General features: G+C 42.0%; 1 protein-coding gene across 3 annotated transcripts; it reads left to right on the top strand.

Annotated features, from left to right (window-relative positions):
- The first annotated feature begins 4,690 nt into the window (after window positions 1-4,690).
- Window positions 4,691-17,883, top strand: MRPS21 (mitochondrial ribosomal protein S21). Of its 3 annotated transcripts, none has more exons than XM_060139057.1 (3): window positions 4,691-4,812; window positions 5,247-5,361; window positions 17,303-17,883. In XM_060139057.1, exons 2-3 carry the CDS (start codon window positions 5,279-5,281, stop codon window positions 17,481-17,483), a joined length of 264 nt encoding a protein of 87 aa, XP_059995040.1. In that variant the 5' UTR covers window positions 4,691-4,812; window positions 5,247-5,278; the 3' UTR covers window positions 17,484-17,883. The 3 variants fall into 3 exon arrangements, with proteins under 3 accessions (XP_059995040.1, XP_059995042.1, XP_059995041.1); XM_060139059.1 differs by having other exon boundaries at window positions 4,799-4,822; XM_060139058.1 differs by lacking the exon at window positions 4,691-4,812 and adding an exon at window positions 4,875-5,030.
- The last annotated feature ends 5,059 nt before the right edge of the window (window positions 17,884-22,942 follow it).

Here is a 22,942-nt window from a genome sequence, read left to right as displayed (position 1 = left end):
TTTCAGACTACTTAGTCATTTTAGTTATTGCACATTGGCTACTTAGCATATTTCTCATAGCTGGTTATACATCTTTCACCTGTTTCCCAAGTCCTCTGTTCTCAGTGAATTATTGTCTCATTTTATTTCAGACAACATGCCCTCCCCTTAGGGCAAACTTCTCCAGTTGTGCTTTTGATTACCTTGCACCTCTGGAGCTTTTGCTGAGTCACTTACGCCCTCTTTACCTTGTAACTTCCATTTGTTATTGAATTATTTATTCTTTCTTTCTCCTACAAGTAATAATTATTCCTCGCGCAAGTATGATTAGGTACCCCTTCTTGAAAATATCTCTCGAGAGACTTCCCTGGTGGCACAGTGGTTAAGAATCCCCCTGCCAATACAGGGGACGTGGGTTCGATCCCTGGTCCAGGAAGATCCCATATGCCATGGAGCAACTAAACCCATGCGCCACAACTACTGAGCCTGTGCTCTAGAGTCCGTGAGCCACAACTACTGAAGCCCACACTCCTAGAGCCCGTGCTCTGCAATAAGAAAAGCCACCGCAATGAGAAGCCTGCGCACCAAAACGAAGAGTAGCCCCCACTCGCCACAAGTAGAGAAAGCCTGCGTGCAGCAATGAAGACCCAACGTAGCCAAAAATAAGTAAGTAAATAAATAAATTTTAAAATAATTTAAAAAAAAAGAAAATATCTCTTGAGCCCAACTGCCCTCTTTCTCATCTTTTCTCTATAATTCTTGACGGAGTAGGGACTTCCCTGGCAGTCAGTGGTTATGACTGTGTGCTTCCACTGTAGTGAGCATGGGTTTGATACCTGGTCGGGGAACTAAGATCCCCCATGCCGTGCAGTGCAGCCAAAAAATTAAAAAAACAAAAATGAACAAACAACCCCCCCAAAAAAAGAAGAGTAGTCTAATCATACTCTTTCTGACTCCTTTCCACCACTCAGTCCTTAAATTCTTGCAGCCTAGCGTCCACTGCTATCACTCTACTGCACCTTCTTAAGTCACTAAGAAGATCTTACAGAATTAGAGTATTATAATGTAGCTTCCATCCAGTCAATAGCTAGATCCCAGGGGCTTTTACAAAGCCTAGGTACTCCATGCTCTCAGTATCATTTGACACTCTTGGTAATGCCTACTGAAATTCTCCTCCCTTGGATCCCATGTCAGCACGCTATCCTAATTCTCCTCTTACCTATCTGGCAACAACTTCTATATCTCTTAATAGCCTCACTTCTGCCCACTCCAGAGTATGCATGTTCCCTTAGACTCAGCCCTTGGCTCTTTTCTCTAACTACATTCCTTCACTTCAAGGTTTCATCTCCTTTCATGGTTCTAATTATTGCCTCAACTTAGAAGACTTCTGAAGCTTCATCTTCAGTCCCAATCTTTCCTGAGATGACATACTGAATGTCTACATTTCTGCTGGAGAGTTCCATTTACATATTACTAACACTTAAAACATTGAAAATTTCAGCATTTTAGAGCCAAGAGGGTACCATCTGTATCTAATTCAACCCCTTCATTTTATAGATGAGAAAACTTAGGTAGCTTGTGTAAGACAACACAATGTGTCATACGGAACTCATTTTCCAGTCTGGTACCTTTTCTAGTGCTCACCAATCAAACTATTATCCTGCTTTTAGAGATGTCCCGTTCTGCCTTTTTACAACCTCTTTTTCTTCTGTTAATGATGGTACCATCATTTTTCTTTTAATTCTTTAAAATATTTATTTATTACTTATTTATTGAGGCCGCGTCAGGTCTTAGTTGTGGCACACGGGATCTTCATTGCCATGTGCGGGCTCTTTAGCTGTGGCGTGTGGACTCTTAATTGCGGCATGCGAACTCTCAGTTGTGGCATGCGGGATCTAGTTCCCCAACCAGGAATTGAATCTGGGCCCCCTGCATTGGGAGCACAGAGTCTTACCCACCGGACCACCAGTGAAGCCCCGGTACCATCATTTTTCTATATAACTAGGCTTAAAACGTGGTGTATTTAATCACCAAATCCCTTTTATTCTGTATTTGGAATGTCTCTTGAAATCTGTTTCTTCCTATCCATTCCATTGCCACCTCTCTGGTCTAAACCTTAACTATAGCAATAGCCTCTCTTACCTCTAAACCCTTCTCACTGATAACAAGATTAGTCTTCCTGGAACAATGCTTTGCATGTCATTACCTATTCAATGGCTCCCTGGTATTTTGAGAAGAAAGTCTAGAGCCTTTAGTCAAGGTCTCTGTTTCTCCCTCTGCTCCCCTGTATGATCCCTCTGTTCCAGGTTTTTGTTGTTTTTGTTGTTTGCCCTGAACACTGTAAGCCTTTTTGCCTCTAAACTCCTGTTCATGCCATTCACCTTGCCCAGCCTTTCCTGCTTCTGTTAACTAAGCCCTACACTTCTTTCCATGACTAACTCAAGTCCTTCTCCCAATTATTCGCTCCATTAAAGATATATATGCTTAGTCTTTGGCCCTTTACTCCTTCAAATGAAGTCAGGTACATAAACTGCTTAGTACAAGGTTTGGTATATTGTAGGTTCTCAAAAATGCTACTTTTCCTCTTCTTATCTTTCAAAGTATTTTTATATTTTATCCCATTTGATTCCCATGACAAATTTTGTGTGATTGACAGCAGATATTAGTTCCATTTTACAAATAAGGAAATAGACTGAGCATTTAAGTCAGGGCTTAGCAAGAGCCAGATAGATATATGCTTTGTGGGCCATACATCTCTGCTGCAACTACCCAACTCTGCCATTGTAGCCCAAAGCAGCTATACCTAATATATAAACAAACAGCACAGCTGTGTTCCAATAAAGTTTTATTTACAAAAGCAAGAGTGGAGCTGGATTTGACCGGTAGGCAGTACTTTGTAGACTACTGGTTTAAGTGACTTGTTCAAGGTCATATGCCTCAGTATCAGAATTTGCGTAGAATCCAGATCTCCTGACTTCCAATCCTTGCTTTACACTATATTATGTTGCCTATGTAATTTATTTTGCATTCAATATATGCTACCTTGTTTTACTATTTATTTTTTATGGCTACTTACTGTCTTTTGGTAGTCCAAGAGTCAGCGGCATGACACAAAGTAGGCATTCAATAAAAGTTTGTTGATAAGCATAATCATGTTCCAGTCTAGCTCTATTTTGGTACTTTGAACCTGGCTTACTCTAAAGCAGGCTTCAGGGTTTTTTCTGTTTTTAGATTTTTTTTTAAAATAAATTTATTTATTTATTTTTATTTATTTATTGGGTCTTAGTTGCTGTGCGCAGGCTTTCTCTAGTTGCGGGGGCTACTCTTCCTTGCGGTGTGCAGGCTTCTCATTGTGGTGGCTTCTCTTGTTGCAGAGCTTGGGCCCTAGCCCCAGTGGTTGTGGCTCGCACGCTCTAGAGTGCAGGCTGAGTAGTTGTGGTGCACAGGCTTAGTTGCTCCGCGGTGTGTGGGATCTTCCCAGACCAAGGCTCGAACCCGTGTCCCCTGAATTGGCAGGTGGATTCTCAACCACTGCACCACCAGGGAAGTCCAAGGCTTCAGTTTTTGTGTGAGGTCTATTAGCATAATTGATGACGATACATCTGTGTGTGTGTATGTGCCTCTGTGTTTTAGGGGAGGTAACCAAAGAACCTTATTACACAAGTACCTGGTTAGGACCTACTTTCTTCTGCGCCTTTCCCTACTGTATTCCAGTAGATCCGAACATATGTGAATAACCATAAAATGATATATATGTAGAAGTAACATACGAATAAAATAAAAGGAAAGCTGTTTCCACAATGAGGAAGAAATAAAAAAGGAGTTATTTATACTGTCACTAGGAGACAAATGGGATAGAAGCTGACATAAAAGAGTCTTTGATTCTAAATCCTGCAGGTGTTTCCCAATTCTTGTTCTTTTTAATTTATATTTTTGTCTGCGTTGGATCTTCGCTGCTGCTCACAGGCTTTCGCTAGTTGAGTTGAGTGGGGACTACTCTTTGATGTGGTGCACGGGCTTCTCATAGTGGTGGCTTCTCTTGTTGCAGAGCACTGGCTCTAGGCGCGGGCTTAGTTGCTCCGCGGCATAGTGGGATCTTCCCAGACCAGGGCTCAAACCCGTGTACTCTGCATTAGCAGGCGGATTCTTAACCACTGCGCCACCAGGGAAGCCCTGTATTGATTCTTTCTTCAGTGATTTCACTTTATTTAGTGAAATGTCTGAGAAGGTGATGTTATAGGAATCTGATAGCATGTTCATTTCATTTTTTTTTCCCTTAGTTTTCAGGCAGATGAGGGGGTAAAACTCTTTTCCATCCGGAGAGCAGATCTCAAGGAATCTGTCCTTGGCGAAAACAGGAAGCATGCTCAGGAAGCTTCGCCTATTCTTCCAGAAAAAGAAATGGATTATCTATTTAAGGTTTAATAGGATTACAGCAGAGATTGGCACCACATTTTAAATCAACTATACTTCAATTTAAAAAAAAAGATTTAATAGGATTAAGGGGTACGGAATCGGGCTGACCTCTGATGCCGAAGGACGGCGACTCCACGAGAAAGCGAGGAATCCGTTTAGGGGGGAATTTAAGGCAACAAGTATTTTGCTTTGTCAGGTGTTGAGTCCAGGCCCGGGGGTTGGCGGTGGTGGGGGAGGATTAGAGAAACAGCCAACCCCGGCCCGAAGGACGGTTGCCATGGTTTCCACGTAGCTTCATTTCCCTTTCAGCCTCATTGTCTTCGCGGGGCGCTGGAGATCACGCAACTTCCGCTTCCGGTCGGGGCGGGCTTCCAGTCGGCTGGGCGCCGAGCGTTGAGGACCTTGTGCGGGGGAAGGGTAAAGTGAGGCGGGTGTGGCGGGAGGGCGCGGTTCTCGCGATTCCCCCCTTCCAAGCACGGAGAGACCCTGTTCCCAGCTCCCACCCCAAACCGTCCTGGGACGAGGAGCGGTAATTGGGAGGGAGAGGGGACGCCTGCGGCGCGTCCCGGTCTCCCATGACCGGCCAGATAAATCTACGTGGGGACGCCCTGCTACCGTCTGTCTTCTTCCCTATGGTAGGGTTTGTATTGGCAAAGAGATCGGGCGAATCTTGATAACAAGTCGCGTATACTTTCTAGGATATGAGGACTTGCAGGTGCCCCAGTCGCGCATGTTCTAGAGCCCGTTGCATTTCCGGGCCCTGAATAAGCTACGTCGTTGTGTATTCTGTTGTGTTTCTCTTTATTAGCTGGTCTCTATACTTTACTACCCCTTTCTCCGTCATACTTTAGGTCCTGCAGACTGAAGACTTAAATCCAAGGTCATGGCAAAACATCTGAAGTTCATTGCCAGAACTGTGATGGTACAGGAAGGGAATGTGGAAGGTGCATACAGGACCCTAAACAGGTAACTGGTTAGGGACCAGAATCATGCCTAGACCAACTCTTGAGAAGTGCGGTGGTTATTCTCTCACTTCCCCTGTTGTAGGTTGTCTCAAACCAGTGCCAGCCCAGGTGTTCACAGCCTTGAAACTTCTCAGACCCTCAGTTTACTATATTAAAAATGAAATTCTTTCCCAAACCTAACTGTGAGGCTTACTTATCAGCCGTCATTCCTTTGATAATGAACCTGAATTCTATCCAAGACTTTAAAAAGAGCCCAAAGGGAAAATCAAGTTATAAAATTGCTAGTAAGCGAAAACATAGTACATGATATATAGAAAGCTGAGTGAGGGATTGGTGTGGGACAAGGCTAATGGAAAAGATGAACTCAGATTTGGGATCTTAGAGAAGCAAGCAAGAAAGAGATAGAAAAGTGTTACAGGTTCAGAGAAAGGTTAACAACACAAGCAAAAACAAGATGGAAATGAACTGGCTGGAGTGGAGGAGCTGTATTGAAAGGTTTTGAATGCTAGGGTAAGAGATGTAGAATGACTCTAATAAAAAACGCCTCACAGTTGTGGTTTCTCAAGAAAATAGTTCCTTAAGCTTCCCTTATCACTAGTTGTAAGGATTTTGAGTTTCACTTATCATTTTCTCCCCAGTGAAGCAGAGTTTGGAGAAACAAATGCTTGTTGAGTTGAATTATCAAATAATTATATGAAAGAGATGTTAATATATGAGCTGGTCCTCTGCCTTAAGGCCACTAAGGTGGTAGCTTTATGTCAGAAGTAAGAGAAGCCTAGGGAGATTGAGTTATATTCCTTGGGTTACAATTGTTGAATGGTGGAAAGAAGCATAAATCACAATTTTCTAGTGCAATGTTCTTTGTTACTACATTATTGACTAGTTTCTCTGGAAATGGAGAGACCTATGGCAGTCACTCTGCAGTTAAGAATCCTTATTTGATTGGGTTTAAATATAGGTGGAGTTCTTGGGGACTAAGAAGGTAAATGAAAGAGAACCAATTTTTATCGAAGCAAAGAGTTCTAGGTGTGGAGGGCTGGATGGCAGAGGACCATAGTAAATGAGGACAAAGGTGCTGTCAGAAGCTATGTAATTGAGAAGCAGTTGCAGGCTGAGGATGATTTGTATGTCTTTTAAAAGGATCTGGTCTTGGGTCAGCCTCTTCTTTCAGTGACTGTGCATGCCAGTCATATCCTTGGGCAGAAGCTGTTCCCTCTGCATTTTCACTTGTGTCGAAAGTAAAGATAATCAGTTAAGTACAGGGCAGTAAGATAATCCTATTTCATGTTTTTGTATTGCTGCTCATTCCCTACTCTCCTATTTTAGACCTTTAAGTGGCATGTCTGTGGGAGGGTTGAGATGTCTAATGATCTTTCTCTGCCCCTATACTGGAAGCACCAAGTGAATGTCTTTACAGATTCTGAAGTGAATTAGCTAGTGAGATGAAATGCTGAATTTGGGGAAAGGAAGTCTTGTAGATTACCTCATCCTTCTGACCTCTTCCTGTAAGTTTTCTTGTTTGTTTTTTGGTTGTGCAGTGCAGCTTGCAGGATCTTAGTTCCCCACGAGGGATCGAACCTGGGCCCCCTGCAGTGCAAGCGCAGAGTCCTAACCACTGGACTGCCAAGGAATCCCAAGTTTTTTTCTGTATGATTTATTTTGGTGGATTTAGATGGGTCTTCTAACTAGGGTGACTGTGATGTTTGTATTGTTAAGGGATGTCAAAGGGCAGCTGTTAACCTGATGGTAAAACAAATTTCCAGAGGCTCAGCTTTAGCTCCCCTCACCTCTTTTATTCTTAAAGAACAAATAACACAAAAGCAAGAATTTTGTTTTTAGGAAATTAACTACTCTGATGAAGAACCAAAAAATAATTTGTGCAGAATTTTTTATTGAACCATTTCTTACAGTTGTATCAAGAAAGTAGCTACAGGGAATTCCCTGGCAGTCCAGTGGTTAGGACTCTGCCCTTCCACTGTAGGGGGCACGATTGGGGGTGGGGAGGTGGGGGCGTGAACTAAGATCCCACATGCTGTGCAGCATGGCCACAAGGCCAAAAAAAGAAAGAAAGAAAGAAAGTAGCTGCAACTTTAATACTTTTGACCAAAGCCAGGCCTAAAAATAGTTTTCTCACATAAATGAGGCAGCATAACTTAGTGGTTTAGAGCACAGAGCCAACTGACTGGTTCAGATCCCTGCTGTGCCATTTATTGGCCTCATGATCTGTGATTAGCTATTTAATATCTCTGCCTCAGTTTCTTCAGTAAAATGGAACTAATAATAGTGCCCACCTCATAGGGTTGATGTGAGGATTAAGTTAGTAATATAAATAAATTGCTTAGGACAGTGCTTGGCACATAGTAGGCATTATGTGTTAGCTATTATCATAATTTGGAAGTAACTGTAAGGGAGTTTTTACCCTTTTGGTTTTACTTCGTGGGTGATTTGTTTATTCATTTGTTTTGAGAGATTGACAGTTTGCTTTAACTGTTTTTTCTCTTATGCTCCTTGATTATCAAGTTATGCTCAAGGTGGCCTGGAGGTGAAAAAATGAGAAAATAATTTAGCTTTATTTTGTCCTGAGGCTCTAGTTGGCTGCTGGTATATTGGAATGACTTTTCCTATACATGCTGGTACTTTCCAACCAAGGCTTCTTCTCTATATGCTAATGCTAATCTCATTTTGAAATAACAGCATTTATTCCCTCTGTATGCACTGCTCCCTCATCCCCCATTTCCACTTACAAAAATTTAAAACCTGAAAAACAAAATGTTTCTAACTTCCTGCCTAAAGGAGTTGATCATCTCTCTATTGATGCCAAGTCTGCAGAAAGCATAAGGCCAATTCACCTTCTGAGAGAAGACTCTTCTTCTATTTTTTTGCCTGGGATTGTTCTAATTAACCTGGAAACAAATCTCTGTATCTCCGCCTCTTATGAAATCCTAATTTAGCAAATACCTTTTTATTTAAGCAACATGAGAGTTTCGCTTTTCCTGTTTTTTCTTTTCTTTTTTTTTTTTTTTTTTTCATTTTATCTGAAAATCTTTCCTGATCCCAGGTGTGGAGTGGGTGTAGGTGAGAAAAAAAGAAATAAATGACAGAAGGTGAGGTGTGTTTGGATACCTTCTGTCATCTGGCCTGGCCTAGTACTATCTTATACCTTCTTGTTCCTAAGAATCTGTTTTCAAATATCTCTAAATTGATTTCTTCCTTCTTTCCTTTCTTCTTCCCTCCTTCCTCCTTTTTGTTAAACAAGAGCCCCATACTTTTAAGATTCTCTTTTTATAGGTGAATTGCAGTTTATGCATACTTTTTTCCTGGGTAGAAATGCTCATTTTAGTCAGAAACAGCAGGAAACTGGTCAGTGTAACGCTATGTGGTTTTTGACCCTGCTGCCAATCACCTGGGGGAATCTTTATTTAGAACAAAAAACAAAAACCCTCGTGATGTCAGGGCCCAACCTGAGACTAAATCAATCTCTCGATGGTGGCGTCTGACCAGCAGCATTTTTTACAATTTCTCATGAGATTTTAATATTCAGCTAGGATTTTAATAGTCTTAAGGATAGAGATCTATGCTTTTTCATTTGTATATTCCTTGCATTTACCAAAGTGTCAGGTGCATAGAAAGCTCTCAATAAATGTCTACTTAATGAATATAAATGTTCCTTTATCTTCTGTCACTCCCTAAATTTAGTGTTTGTCAAACCTTTCCACTGAAGTATACTTAACAGGAGAGGAGAGTGAAGGAACTATAAGGGGTTCTTCCACCACAAGCAAACATGGAATTTCTTTTTTTAATCTCTCTTTTTTTAATTAAAATTTTAGGTGATTTTTATTTGTTGTCTTTACGTTTGTTTTAGGGCTAGCACCCCCACTTCCACTCTAGTTAAAGTTGGTCCTCCAGGCAGATGCATTGAATTTATCTAGAGATTTTTGTCTTTGGATAGTACCCTTGGCATTCTATCAAGTATCCTAGGTAAGAAATGTGGTATTACTTTTTCCTCACTCCAGGGATTAAAACACCAACAGGAGTAGATCTGGGCGGGGGGAAACAATTTACATTGCTGAAAAAGAAAAGAATTTGATCAGAAAGGAGAGGCATGGTTAGGCAGAAAAAAAAAATGAAGAAATTCTGGTCCCAGACACTCAGGGCCTGAGGTGTGATGATCTCGTTTTAGGCTTCCGTATGAATTTGGAAAATTCGAACTTTGTGACTAAGGTTATCTAGGAAAACAGTGCAAGAAGTGCATGGTTGGAAGAAGCCAGCTTGGAGCGAGTATTATGGCAGTGATTTTTATAATCTTTGGGGAGGATATGTATTTTGTCAATGTAGATTTATTCTTTAGGAAGCTGCATTTATGTTCCTTTTTATCTTGGAGTGTTAGATACATATCCTTAAATTGTATTTTAGCCTCAGGAGAAAAAAGTGAACAAATATTTTGTTCTTAAAATAGGCAAGGACTTTTAAGCATCCAAATGTGAGCAGGTTGGTTCTGGAGGGTCCCAGCCTTCCTATCTGTCAGTCTGTCAAACACAGTAAACACAGTATTTTCTTTCTTTCCTTTTTTTAAATAAATTTATTTATTTTATTTATTTTTGGCTGCCTTGGGTCTTCGTTGCTGTGTGTGGGCTTTCTCTAGTTGCGGGGAGCGGGGGCTACTCTTCATTGTGGTGCACGGGCTTCTCATTGCGGTGGCTTCTCTTGTTGCGGAGCATGGGCTCTAGGTGCGCAGGCTTCAGTAGTTGTGGCTCACTGGCTCTAGAGCGCAGGCTCGGTAGTTGTGGCGCACGGGCTTAGTTGCTCCACGGCGTGTGGGATCTTCCCGGACTAGGGCTTGAACCCATGTCCCCTGCCTTGGCAGGCGGATTCTTAACCACTGCACCACCAGGGAAGCCCAGTATTTTCTTTCTCTTTCTTTTTAAAATTTATTTATTTTTTGGCTGCGTTGGGTCTTCGTTGCTGCGCGTGGGCTTTCCCTAATTGAGGTAAGCGGGGGCTACTCTTCGTTGTGGTGCACAGGCTTCTCATTGTGGTAGCTTCTCTTGTTGCGGAGCACAGGCTCTAGGCACACAGGCTTCAGTAGTTGTGGCATACAGGCTCAGTAGTTGTGGCTCATGGGCTCTAGAGCGCAGGCTCAGTAGTTGTGGCACATGGCTTAGTTGCTCTGCAGCATGTGGGGTCTTCCTGGACCAGGGCTCGAACCCATGTGCCCTGCATTGGCAGGCAGATTCTTAACCACTGAGCCACCAGAGAAGCCCTTTTTTTTCTTGTATTGAAGTACAGTTACTGTATAATATTACATAAGTTACAGGTGTACAATATAGTGATTCACAATTTTTTAAAGGTTATACTCCATTTATAGTTATTGTAAAATATTGGCTATATTCCCCATGTTGTACAATATATTCTTGTAGCTTATTTATTTATTTATTTATTTGGCTGTGCCATGCAGCTTTGGGGACCTTAGCTTCCTGACCAGGGATCAAACCCAGGCCCTGGCATTGAAAGTGGTGAGTCCTAACAACTGGACCGCCAGGGAATTCCTCTTGTAACTTATTTTATACCTAATAGTTTGTACTTCTTAATCCTCTACCCCTATATTGCCCCTCCCCTCCCCTCTCCTCACTGGTAACCACTAGTTTGTTCTCTATATTTGTGGGTCTGCTTCTTTTTGTTACTTTCACTAGTTTATTGTATTTTTTAGATGCCGCATATAAGTGAGATTATACAGTATTTGTCTTTCTCTATATGACTTATTTCACTTAAGCATAATGCCTTCCAAGTCCATCCAAACACAGTATTTTCTGACACTTTACTTCTTTTCCTCTGGTTTTCCGTAATGTCCTCTGGCTGCCTTTGCTGTATATCTCTCTTAAATCCCGGGCTTCTCCTCGTTTCTCTCAGCTTTCTGATAGTTGGTAGTTTAAAAATAAGTTGCATGTTCTGCGGTCTAATTACAACAATAGGTATGAGAGCAAATGAGAGGAGAGGGAGGTGGTTAAAGCTTTAGCATGTTTGGAGCACAGATGTAGTCTTACAAAGGAAACAGCCTATGTGTCTGCACAGTGAGACGACCACAAAATGCTTGTTATATAACCAAGGGCCCTCATTGGTGCCCTGGGATGAAGAGATGGAGAGTGGGGGGTCATTAGGAAGCCCTGCGTGATTGGCTGGTGCCCCAGTAAAGAAAGGCAAGCACACTGGAAGCATGCCCAGTTGAACCCTTTTATTCCTGGTAGGTGAGCTTCTGGGCCCATTGAGTCCTTCTGTGTACATGTTGATCCTGATGTAGGCTGGCTACACTGACATGTGAGTCTGCCACCCCCAAATTCCCCAGCCCAGGCAGCTCAGCTCCTTTTACATAGTCTGTTGAACTGGCAGCTGAGTTCTCCTTAAATGTTAGGTTGCCAGGCGCCCAAACTCCGGGTTGATCTGTTTACTCTAAACCCCTTGGTTGACTAGTCCTTGAACTACCTGTGAAAGCAGAAGCATCATTAGTAACACCCTCTCTATTTACTTCATGAGTTCTACAAAACTCTTCCTACATCCTTTATTAGAAATGAGTTGAGTAGATGCCTCTACTTTAGGGATTCTGGAACATTTGAAGATAATCTGTGCTTTTTCAGGATACCTAGAAAGTGCAAGGTAAGGAAGGAAATCCTCACCTTGCACCTTGGAATTTATTTGGTTTGTGTTTTGGAACTAGAACCATCCAAGGAACACCATTTAGCAACCCCATCATTATGTTGGGGGCCACCGATCTTTTCACTTTTTTCACCTCCTCTAACATTCCTTTGGTACTTTTTTCTTGTCTTTCTTTTCTGCCTGACCACACAGGCATTTACTTGGTAAGATGATCACTTCTGTTTCAGAACCCTTTTGAAACTCCAGTAGGATACCTGAGTGTGTTTCTAAACTCCTCCTCCTTTTGCTGTTTTCTTTCATACTACTTTAAACTGTCTTTGTCATTCCAGTAGGCTCTTCTTCCTAGGTGAAGTCATATCTAGGGTCTCTGTTCTTTTCATAGTCTCTCCTCAAATCCAGTCTCCTTGCCCTTTTTATATTTCCAGTCTTTCCCTTTCAGGAACTTTCTTTGTTGTTGTTTTTTCTGTTTTTTCTCTAATATACTAGTCTCTAGTCCAAAAAGTGGCCTTCATTAAATAGCAGTAAACAGGGTCTAGACAGAAATAAATACTTAATTGTTTGGATCAGTTCCTTTCCCTTTGTGTGCCATGTCGTCTTGGCTTGCATCTTTTTACTCTAATTAAGGAGCCTGGCCCAGCTCTTTCCTCCCTCATTTTTCGCTTTGCCCATGGGCACCACAATAATTTGTCTTTCAAACCTCAGTGGTTTTTGTTTGAGAAGCAGAGTGCTAGGATAGGATATTGAGAGTATAGGATATTGAGAAGCAGAGTGCTATTTTGTTTGAGAAGCAGAGTGCACTAAAGACCTGAATTCTACTGCTAGCTGCATTTTGTGATCTTGGGCAGGTCCGCCTCTCTAAACTTCAGTTTTCTAATCTGTAAAGAGATGACGGGAACTCCCCTGGTGGTCCAGTGGTAAGATCCTGCATGCCACGTGGTGCGGCCAAAAAAAAAAAAGATGACATTACCTGCTTAATCAGTTTCATAGGATAATGATTAGGGTCATGGATATGAAAATGCTATCTAAAGTCTAATGTGCCATTTTAGTAAAGGTAATATTGAGGCCTTCTGAGCTAATATTCCCAAGAACTGTGTCTGTTAGAAAGTAACTTAATCCCTTGAGCTGTGGACATTTGTCAGTCACCAAGAGGATTCATTTTTGTCATACATTTACTGATATTTGCTCTTTTGCCAAGTAGTATATTAAATGCAAAAATGAAAGACTTAATCTCTAACCTTAGAAAGCACACAACCCTGTAAGGGAGAATTTAAAAACTAAAAAACCAAACATGGCTAAATATAGTACTGTCTGATCAGTGCTTTAAAAGTGTACTGTGGCATTGGTTCTCCCTGGACCATTACAAGTTTTCCAGGTGACTGTTGCATGAGTCTCAAAGTTTGAGAACCACTGTGCGTTGGGAACAGAGAGAAGGAGTGATTAATTTCTCCTGGACCAGTTTACAAATATCATTACCCGTTGATCTGGGCCTTTGAAGAATAAATAGCCTTTCATAAAACAGAAAAAGAAAGGAATCATATTCTCAGAGAACATCATGAACAAATGTAAAAAATACATGTGTAGTGTGTTTGGAAAACACCTAGTTCAATATGACTAGACATAGGCTTTTTAGGGCAAGTTATTAAAGATAAAGCTAGAGAGAGAGAGGGTGAAGCTCAATTGTTTAGGACTTTGAGCTTAGACTAGTGGTTCCCAAATTTATCTGCACATTGCAATTACCTAGGGAACTTAACAAACCCTGCCCGTGTCCCTCCCCTCTTGTGACTTAATTGGAATGTTTTAAAGATCCCCAAGTATTCTAATGTGCAAACAAGTTTGGGAACCACTGGCTTAGACTGTTTTGTTTATTGGGAAAGATTTTTTAACATCAGAGTACACAATCTGATTTATTTTTTATAAATTTATTTATTTATTTCTTTTTGGCTGTATTGGGTCTTCGTTGCTGCGTGCAGGCTTTCTCTAGTTGGGGCGAGCGGGGGCTGCTCTTCGTTGCGGTGTGCAGGCTTCTTATTGTAGTGGCTTCTCTTGTTGCGGAGCACAGGCTCTAGGAGCACAGGCTTCAGTAATTGCAGCACGCGGGCTCAGTAGTTGTGGCTCATGGGCTCTAGAGGGCAGGCTCAGTAGTTGTGGTGCACAGGCTTAGTTGCTCCGTGGCATGTGGGATCTTCCCAGACCAGGGCTCGAACCTGTGTCCCCTGTATTGGCAGGCGGATTCTTAACCATTGCGCCACCAGGGAAGTCCCACAATCTGATTTATGTTTTAGGACAATAATTGGTGTAGGGAAGGAGAATGGAAATAGGGCAGCCTGTTTACCCTTCACAATTCAAATAAGGTATCCGTTAGAAAGCTTTCATAACCACCTTCTTATCAAGTCCAGATTATATACCTCTCCTGTGTGCTTCCCTTATCTTTGCATCTATCACATTCTATTGTAATTCTTACATAATTGTCTTCTCTACTAGACTGCAAGGGCAGGGAACTATGCCTAAGTTTGTTTTATATCCTCAGCATTTAACACAGTGTCTGGTACAGAGTTGGGATTCCATAAATACTTATTGATTAAATGACCAGTTAGATGATTATTTCAGTACAGGTATAAGGACCATAATAAGAGCTGTAGCCATAGGGAAAGGAGAGAAGGAAAAGATCTAAGAACTATTTCAGGTTATAGAATGTATAGGATATTGTAAATGTGAGTGTAGGAAGTAAAGGAGAAGGCCTACTCCAGGAACATGGTGAGATTTTTAGCTTGACTAACTGGTGATGCCATTAGCAGAGAGAGTACAGAGGAGGAAGAATGAATTTTAGGAGGAGATAATAAAATTGGTTTTTGTGGGGTTTAAGGCAATTGGAAACATCAGTCTAGTTCTAAGATAAGATTGGGGCTAGAGATAATGATTTAAGAGTCAACCAGTGTCTGGGCCCGTTCTCAAGTGTGGCTCTACATTAGAATTACCTGAGGGGTGTTTTAAAATATACCCAGTGTATAACCCCACTGGAGACCAATTAAATCAGAATCTCTGAGGAACGGGACCAAGGCATGAATGCTTTTTAAAGGCTCTTCAGGAAATGATTGCATTGTGCACAGGGTTGAAGCCCGTGGTAAAGTTTAAGGGAATCATGTAGAACCAAAAAGGAGGTGGTTTACAGTCAGAATCTGGAGGGATACCAACAGTTAAGGGTAAATTAGGAAGAAAGCCAGCAATGGAGACCCTTTTGTGGGCCAAGATACTGAGTCTTTGGTGCCCTACTTTTTTTTGGCTGCGTTGGGTCTTCGTTGCTGCGCGCAGGCTTTCTCTAGTTGCGGCGAGTGGGGGCTACTCTTTATTGCAGTGTGTGGGCTTCTCATTGCGGTGGCTTCTCGTGGTGGTGGCTTCTCGTTGTGGAGCACGGGCTCTAGGCGCGTGGGTTTCAGTAGTTGGAGCATGTGGGCTCAGTAGTTGTGGCACGTGGGTCCTACAGAGCACAGGCTTCAGTAGTTGTGGCACACGGGGCTTAGTTGCTCTGTGGTATGTGGGATCTTCCTGGACCAAAGATTGAACCTGTGTCCCCTGCACTGGCAGATAGATTCTTAACCACTGTGCCACCAGGGAAGTCCCCTGGTGCTGTGCTTTTCTATTGTACAACTCTAGTGTTGGATCCACATGACTTCTGGGCATGACTGTGTTTTCAACAGAACCTGAATTATCTACTCCTCCCACTTCTGGGAGTTGGCAACAATTCCCTTGCCTCCCATCTCCCTGCCACTAAAACCTAGACAAACTGATCTTACAAATCAGCAGGAGCCTAGGAGAGGATCCCAAAGGATAGTGGTTCCCATGTCTATTCACATTTGTAATGTACCCAAAGCTCAAATCTTTTCAAGTACATGTTCAATCTATTATTGTTATCTTGGGCTTTTGGTATAACATACCAGCAATAAATAGGGTTTCCCACTGAGCGAAAGTAGCTGGTAGTTTCTTATTTTTATTTCCTTCTGCTTTCCCCCTTCCAGTTATAATAGCCATGTCTCAACTTCTCTACCTCCAATTGTGTTTTTGACTTACTTTTTACATGTAATGAAAGGAAAGGGTAGGCAGGAATGGGGTCATGTAAACAGTGCCAGGATGGAGGGCAGTAGCAGCAGGTGCCTCCAGACCTCCTCAGGACCAACTGATGATGAGTTGAGAGGGAGAGACAAGTTTCAGATTGGAGCCAGAGCTCTCAGGAGCCCAGGGATAAGGTAGGTTATAGAATAAACCCCCGTGTCCTCTTGGCTCAGTGAGAACAAAGGGGCTGGTTTGAGTTAAGCGTGTTATGAATCCAAGAGAAACTGTGTTGTAAGGAATTAGGTGGGCAGGAAAAAACAAACTGAACTAAATTAAGATTAATAAAATACGGTTTCTGTCTTCAGGGATTATTAGTCTAGTGAGGGAGACATTTGTATAAATAACTAACAGAATGGCAAAATGAAATAATCTCTAAATAGGTATACAACAAAATTATTTTCTCTAAGAAGATGAGAAGGCTTTTGTGGAGAGATGGCATCTGGATTTAGCATCAAAAAGATGTGGAAAATCTCAGAAGGTTGGCAGCTAGGGGTTGGGGATGGCATTCTAGGCTGAGGAAGCAGTGTGAGTAAAGACTTGGTATTAATGTGTGTTCAGAGAGTAGTCAGTAAAGTAGTGTGGTTGGAGCATGTGGTACATGGAAAAATCATGGTTGAGGCTGTTATTTTAATGCTCCCATTTGTATCACTGTTGTGATAAGGGCCTCTTCTTTCCCTGTATTAAGTGGGCCCAGATATTTCTCAGACTTACAGACTTCAGCTGCATCAGCTCTTAAACACAGTAGGGGTGGAACTACATTCTCCACTAAGGACCACATAGGAATCACCCCTAGTTATTTTTTCCTATTGCAAATGACTTACCCATTTGAAAATTCTGAAATGGCCCCTTGGTTGAGACTCACTGCCATAGGGAGCCACTGTTCTTTTGGGTCTGTGCCATATCCCTCAGGTGTGTTGTGGTAGAAAAAAAAAAAAAGGTTGAGAACATGACCATGACTATAAACTCCCCAAGAACAAGGACTATATAATTAATTGCCTTTTTATTTCCCCACATATTACTGTTTGGTGCCTGGCCTCTATATGTTGGCAGTTAATGCTGTATTGTCACTATTTCACACCATTTTTACAGACACCAGTTATTTGGTCAGTTGACTTCTGATCATTGTGAAACTGGAAAAGAACAATAAGGAGCTTAAGCCTCTAACTTCATTGCCTGTCTTTATACAGAATCCTTACCATGGATGGGCTCATTGAGGACATAAAGCGACGGCGATACTACGAGAAGCCTTGCCGCCGGCGACAGAGGGAAAGCTATGAAACCTGCCGGCGAATCTACAACATGGAAATGGCTCGCAAGATCAACTTCTTGATGCGAAAGAATCGGGCGGATCCGTGGCAGGGCTGCTGAGGCCTGTGGATAGGAGGCCCCATGTGAAAATCCTTATCCAGCTGTCTCCACCTCTTTTCTTTCTCCCACCCCATTTTCTCTTACCTTTCTTACAATAAACTCACATATATGCAAGAAGGCCTGCATATATAGAAGCAGTCCCACTAGTCAGCAATAGACACTTTCTTGTATTAAGTCAAAGAGAAACCGAGTCCAAAAGTAGTCTGGGAGTAGAATGGTGGTTGCCAAGGGCTGGTGTTGGGAGGAGGGGAATGGGAAATTATTGTCTAATGAGAGCAGAGTTTCAGTTTGGGAAGATGAAAAAGTTCTGGAGGTGGATAGTGGTGATACTTGCACAACAACGTGAATGTACTTAATGCCACTGAACTGTACACTTAAATGATTAAAATGTTAAATTTTATGTTTTGTATATTTTACTGTAATTTTTAAAAATTATTTATTCATTTATTTGGCTGCGCCAGGTCTTAGCTGCAGCACACAGGATTTTCGTTGCCGCCTGCGTGATCTTTAATTGTGGCATGAGGGATCTAGTTCCCTGACCAGGGATCGAATCTGGGCCCCCTACATTGGGAGCATGGAGCCTTAGCTGCTGGACCACCAGGGAAGTCCCTATATTTTACTGTAATTTTTTAAAATGTAGTCTGAAGTGGGAAATTTTTTAAAATGTAGTGGAGTATATCTACCATGTCTAATTTTTATGAAACCCAAAGCAAGATCTTATTATTGGAAAACGATCTATTCCTCTTTACTGAACTGCTTTCCAACTATTAGGTAAAAGGAAGAGGAAACAAGTATATATTTGGAATAAATTCTACTTCTGAAACACCCATCAACCAGGGTAGAGAGCTGGAACCCTTCCCCAAAGGAATCCTTAAGACAGTCTAACATTCACCCCTGTTTTGTCTTTCCTGTGGTTTTCCTAAGGGAGGCTAGTGGAGGGTTGGTAGAAAAGAAAGCCGTAGATGGATGGTAGGAAAGAGAATGGGGGAATGTTAAGAGAAAGAAGGGCACAAAGCCAGAAATACCTACAGCAGTGGTTCTCAAAGTGTGATCTTCAGATCAGTAGCATCACCTGAGAAATTGCTAGAAATGGAAAATTTGGGACCCTACTTTAGACCTTCCGAATTGGAAATTGAGGTTGAAGCCCGGCAATCTATTTTAACAAGCCCTGCAGGTGATTCTGATGCAGGCTAAAATTGGAGAACCATTGCCCTATAGTACTCAAAAGAGATTCCAGGTGGAGGTCCCAACTACCACCCCTGCCCTCCTCAACAGGCACTCCTGGGCATGGGACTCTTGACAGCTGGGGCATCTGACCACTGTGGGAAGACCAGCTGCTCTGCTTCCTCTCCTGCTGTGTTTCCTCTGATCTTGGTCCCCTAACAGCCATGCCTGCTAGTATAAGGAGAGTTGGTGCCAACCCCTGTAGGAGAATGCAGAGGGTAGGTGGAAGTGGCTAGCCCATCTCTCCTCACCCTGAGTGGATCCCACTCAGCATAGTGTTAAAAAAGGAAGTAAACAATGTATAACTGATTCACTTTGTTATAAAGCAGAAACTAACATACCATTGTAAAGCAATTATACTCCAATAAAGATGTTAAAAAAAGGTAAACAGAGCCAACTGCCAAGCCTCCTATCTCTCCAGATTACTAGTGTTCAAATATTGCCCCCTTGTGGTACAGTAGCGTGGCTTCAGATTTCTTCTGGTCTTAATTCTGTCTTCAGTGTCTTTTTCTCTCTTTCACGATAACCATACTTACTGATTAAACAGCACATATGATGGAACCAGTGTTCCTTGTGTCTCAGGGCTTGATTGTCTTTCTTCCACTCATCAGGAATAAGGCCCATGGTGAATAAAGCATATTATTGGGCACTACATAGAAACAGCTTATAAATAGAAGATCTGGTCCTTGCCCTCTAGAGACTTACATTGCGGCTTGAGAAATTCTATATACAGACTGTCTTCAACTCTGTTACTTTTGTACAACCTCATTTTAATAAGTTAACAAATTAGACACATACTTCTGAATCACCTTTCAATCTCTGAATTTGGTCTTCAGTACATTACTTTTGAATGATTTTGAGCCACAGCATGTTATCACCTGTTGCCGATTGCTGTTGCTAAAGAATAAAGACCTGGCTCCTGCCAAAATGGCAGGGTATGTTTGTGATAGCAGTACTAGGTCTGTTACTTGGCAGCACTTCTCCCTGTTAAGTGGCAGCTTTTCTCTGAGGCTAAAGTTGCTTCTGTCGTCTCTCCTAAATACTAAGGGGTGGCTAAGCTCTGGAATTCGTCTCTGAAATTATCCCCTGCTTGTCCTAATTTCCAGTCCTGGCCACTGTCCATGTACCCTGGAGCAGTGAACAATGATGGGTTGTAGCAGGTAGCCAGTAGAAAAGGCCTCGTGTGTGAGAAGCGGGTAGCCGACTTGGTGAGGTCCCAATCAGCTTGTGCTGTCATGGAAGAAAGACCTTCCACTCTCTGCTCTGGGAAGCTAGAGGATACCTCATGGTCATTTAATGAGTGGGGATTGCCCTAATCTTTTTATTCCTGCATCACCTTCGGGAGAGGGGTGCTTTAGTATTTACACAGTTACAGGGCGATAGATACAATACCTCCTACCTTGATCTTTGGCACCTATGACATCTCTTAGATGTCCACTGGATTACCTCTGTCAGGCATGTTTAGTACTCTGGAAACAGGTACCCCTTTAAAATTGGACTCTGTTGAGTAACTTTGACATTGTACTTTTAAAGTTTTCAGAAGTGCACTAAGTACAAAATAAGTTTGCCTATATGTTAACTGAAAATACTAAGGAATAACTACTCACTGTATACAGTAAGTCCTCTACATACAAACCTTCAAGTTGCGAACTTTCAAAGATGTGAATGTGCGTGCCAGCCCCTGCATGCCAGCTGTTGCACTGTACTACTGTACTTTTCAAGGTACTATACTGTAAGATTAAAAATGTTTTATTTTTTGTGTTTATGTACATATTATTTGTGTGAAAAGTATTATAAACCTATCACAGTGCAGTACTATATAGCTGATTGTGTTAGTTGGGTACCTAGGCTAACTTTGTTGGACTTACGAACAAACTGGACTTACGAACGTGCTCTTGGAACAGAACTCGTTCATACGTAGGCGACTATTCAGACTGTATTAAGTGTAGGTAGTTGATGGAAAAGGAAAAGATTGGAGCTTCTAGTATGTGCCAGCTACCTTATATGCATAGTTTTTTACATAGTCAAAAAGATCTAGATTCAGGGGCTTCCCTGGTGGTCCAATCGTTAAGACTCCTCACTCGGGCTTCCCTGGTGGCACAGTGGTTAAGAATCTGCCTGCCAATGCAGGGGACATGGGTTCGAGCCCGTGTCTGGGAAGATCCCACATGCCACGGAGCAACTAAGCCCGTGTGCTACAACTACTGAGCCTGCGCTCTAGAGCCCACGAGCCACAGCTACTGAGCCTGCGTGCCACAATTACTGAAGCCCGAGCTCCGCAACGAGAGGCCACGCAATGAGAAGCCTGCGCACCGCAACGAAACAGTAGCCCCTATTTGCCACAAATGGAGAAGGCTGTCGACAGCAACGAAGATCCAACGCAGCCAAAAATAAATAAATAAATTTATTAAAACAAACAAAAACTCCTCACTCCCAGTGCAGGGGGCCCGGGTTCGCTCCCTGGTCAGGGAACTTGATCCTGCCTGCCGCAAGTAAAGATCATGCATGCTTCAGCTAAGATCCCACATGCCACAACGAAGATCCTGCACACGGCAATGAAGATCCCATGTGCCGCAACTAAGACCCAGCGCAGCCAAATGCATAAATAAATATTTTTAAAATATATATATAACATGAAGTTTACCATTTTAACCATTTTTAAATGTACAATTGAGTGTTATGTAACTATTACCACTATCTATTTCCAAAACATTTTCATCACCTGAAATAAACTAATCATTAAGCAATAATTTCCCACCCTCCACCCCCTGCCTCCCCATAGCCCCTGGTATTTGTCTATTCTATTTGTCTATTCTAGGTACTTCATATAAGTGGAATCATACAATATTTTCCCTTCTGTGTCTGGCTTATTTCACTTAGCATATTTTCAAGGTTTATCTATGTTGTACTATGTATCCGAAATTCATTCCTTTTTATGGAGGAAAAATATTCCATTGTGTTTATATATATGTATACATGTGTGTGTGTATATATATATATGTGTATATATATACGCCACATTTTGTTTATTCATTCATCTGTCTTTAAACACTTGGGTTGCTTCCACCTTTTCACTAATGTGAATAATGCTGCTATGAACGTGGATGTACAAGTATCTCTTTGAGACCCTACTTTTAGTTCTTAGGTTATATACGCAGAAGGAGAATTGCTGGATTATAGAGTAATCCTGTTTTTTGAGAAACCACCATGCATTTTTCCATAGTGGTTGCACCATCTTACATTCCCACTAACAGTGTGCAGGGTTCCGATTTCTCCATATCCTTGTCAACCCTTGTTATTTTCTGGGTTTTTTGATAGTAACCAACCTAATGGATGTGAGGTGGTATCTCCTTGTGGTTTAGATTTTTATTTCCCTAATGACTAATGATGTTGAGCATCTTTTCATGTGCTTTTTGGCCACCTGTATATCTTCTTTGGAGAAATGTGTAGTTAAGTCCTTTGCCCATTTTTTAATTGGGTTGTTTTTTGTTGAGTTATAGGAGTTCTCTATATATTCTATATATTAATCCCTTATTATATATATGACTTGCAAATATTTTCTCCCATTCTGTGGATTACCTTATCTCTCTCTTGATGGTGTCCTTTGATGCACAGAAGTTTTTAATTTTGAAGTCCAATTTATTTTTTCTTTTGTTGCTGTGTTTTTGGTGTTATATCCAAGAAAATTATTGCCAAATTCAATGTCATGAAGATTTTCCCGTTTTCTTCTAAGACTTTTTATGGTTTTCGCTCTTAAGTTTAGGTCTTTGATCCACTTTGGGTTAATTTTTGTATATGGAATGAGGAAGGGGTCTCATTCTTTTGCATGTGGATGTCCAGTTTTCCCTCCACCATCTGATGAAAGACTGTCCTTTTTCCATTGCATGGTCTTGACACCCTTTAAAAAATACAACTGACCGTGGACTTCCCTGGTGGCGCATTGGTTAAGAATCTGCCTGCCAATGCAGGGTACACGGGCTCGAGCCCTGGTCCGGGAAGATCCCACATGCCACGGAGCAGCTAAGCCCATGTGCCACAACTACTGAGCCTGCGATCTAGAGCCCGCAAGCCACAACTACTGAAGCCCGCGCGCCTAGAGCCCGTGCTCCACAACAAGAGAAGCCGCTGCAACGAGAAGCCTGCGCACCGCAACAAAGAGCAGCCCCTACTCGCCGCAACTAGAGAAAGCCCACGTGCCGCAACAAGGACCCAATGCAGCCAAAAAAACCAAACCA

This window comes from Lagenorhynchus albirostris, chromosome 2 (assembly GCF_949774975.1).
Source record: "Lagenorhynchus albirostris chromosome 2, mLagAlb1.1, whole genome shotgun sequence".
NCBI lineage: Eukaryota > Metazoa > Chordata > Mammalia > Artiodactyla > Delphinidae > Lagenorhynchus > Lagenorhynchus albirostris.
Note: the sequence above shows the minus strand (reverse complement) of the source record. Positions and strands in the feature narration are given on the sequence as shown.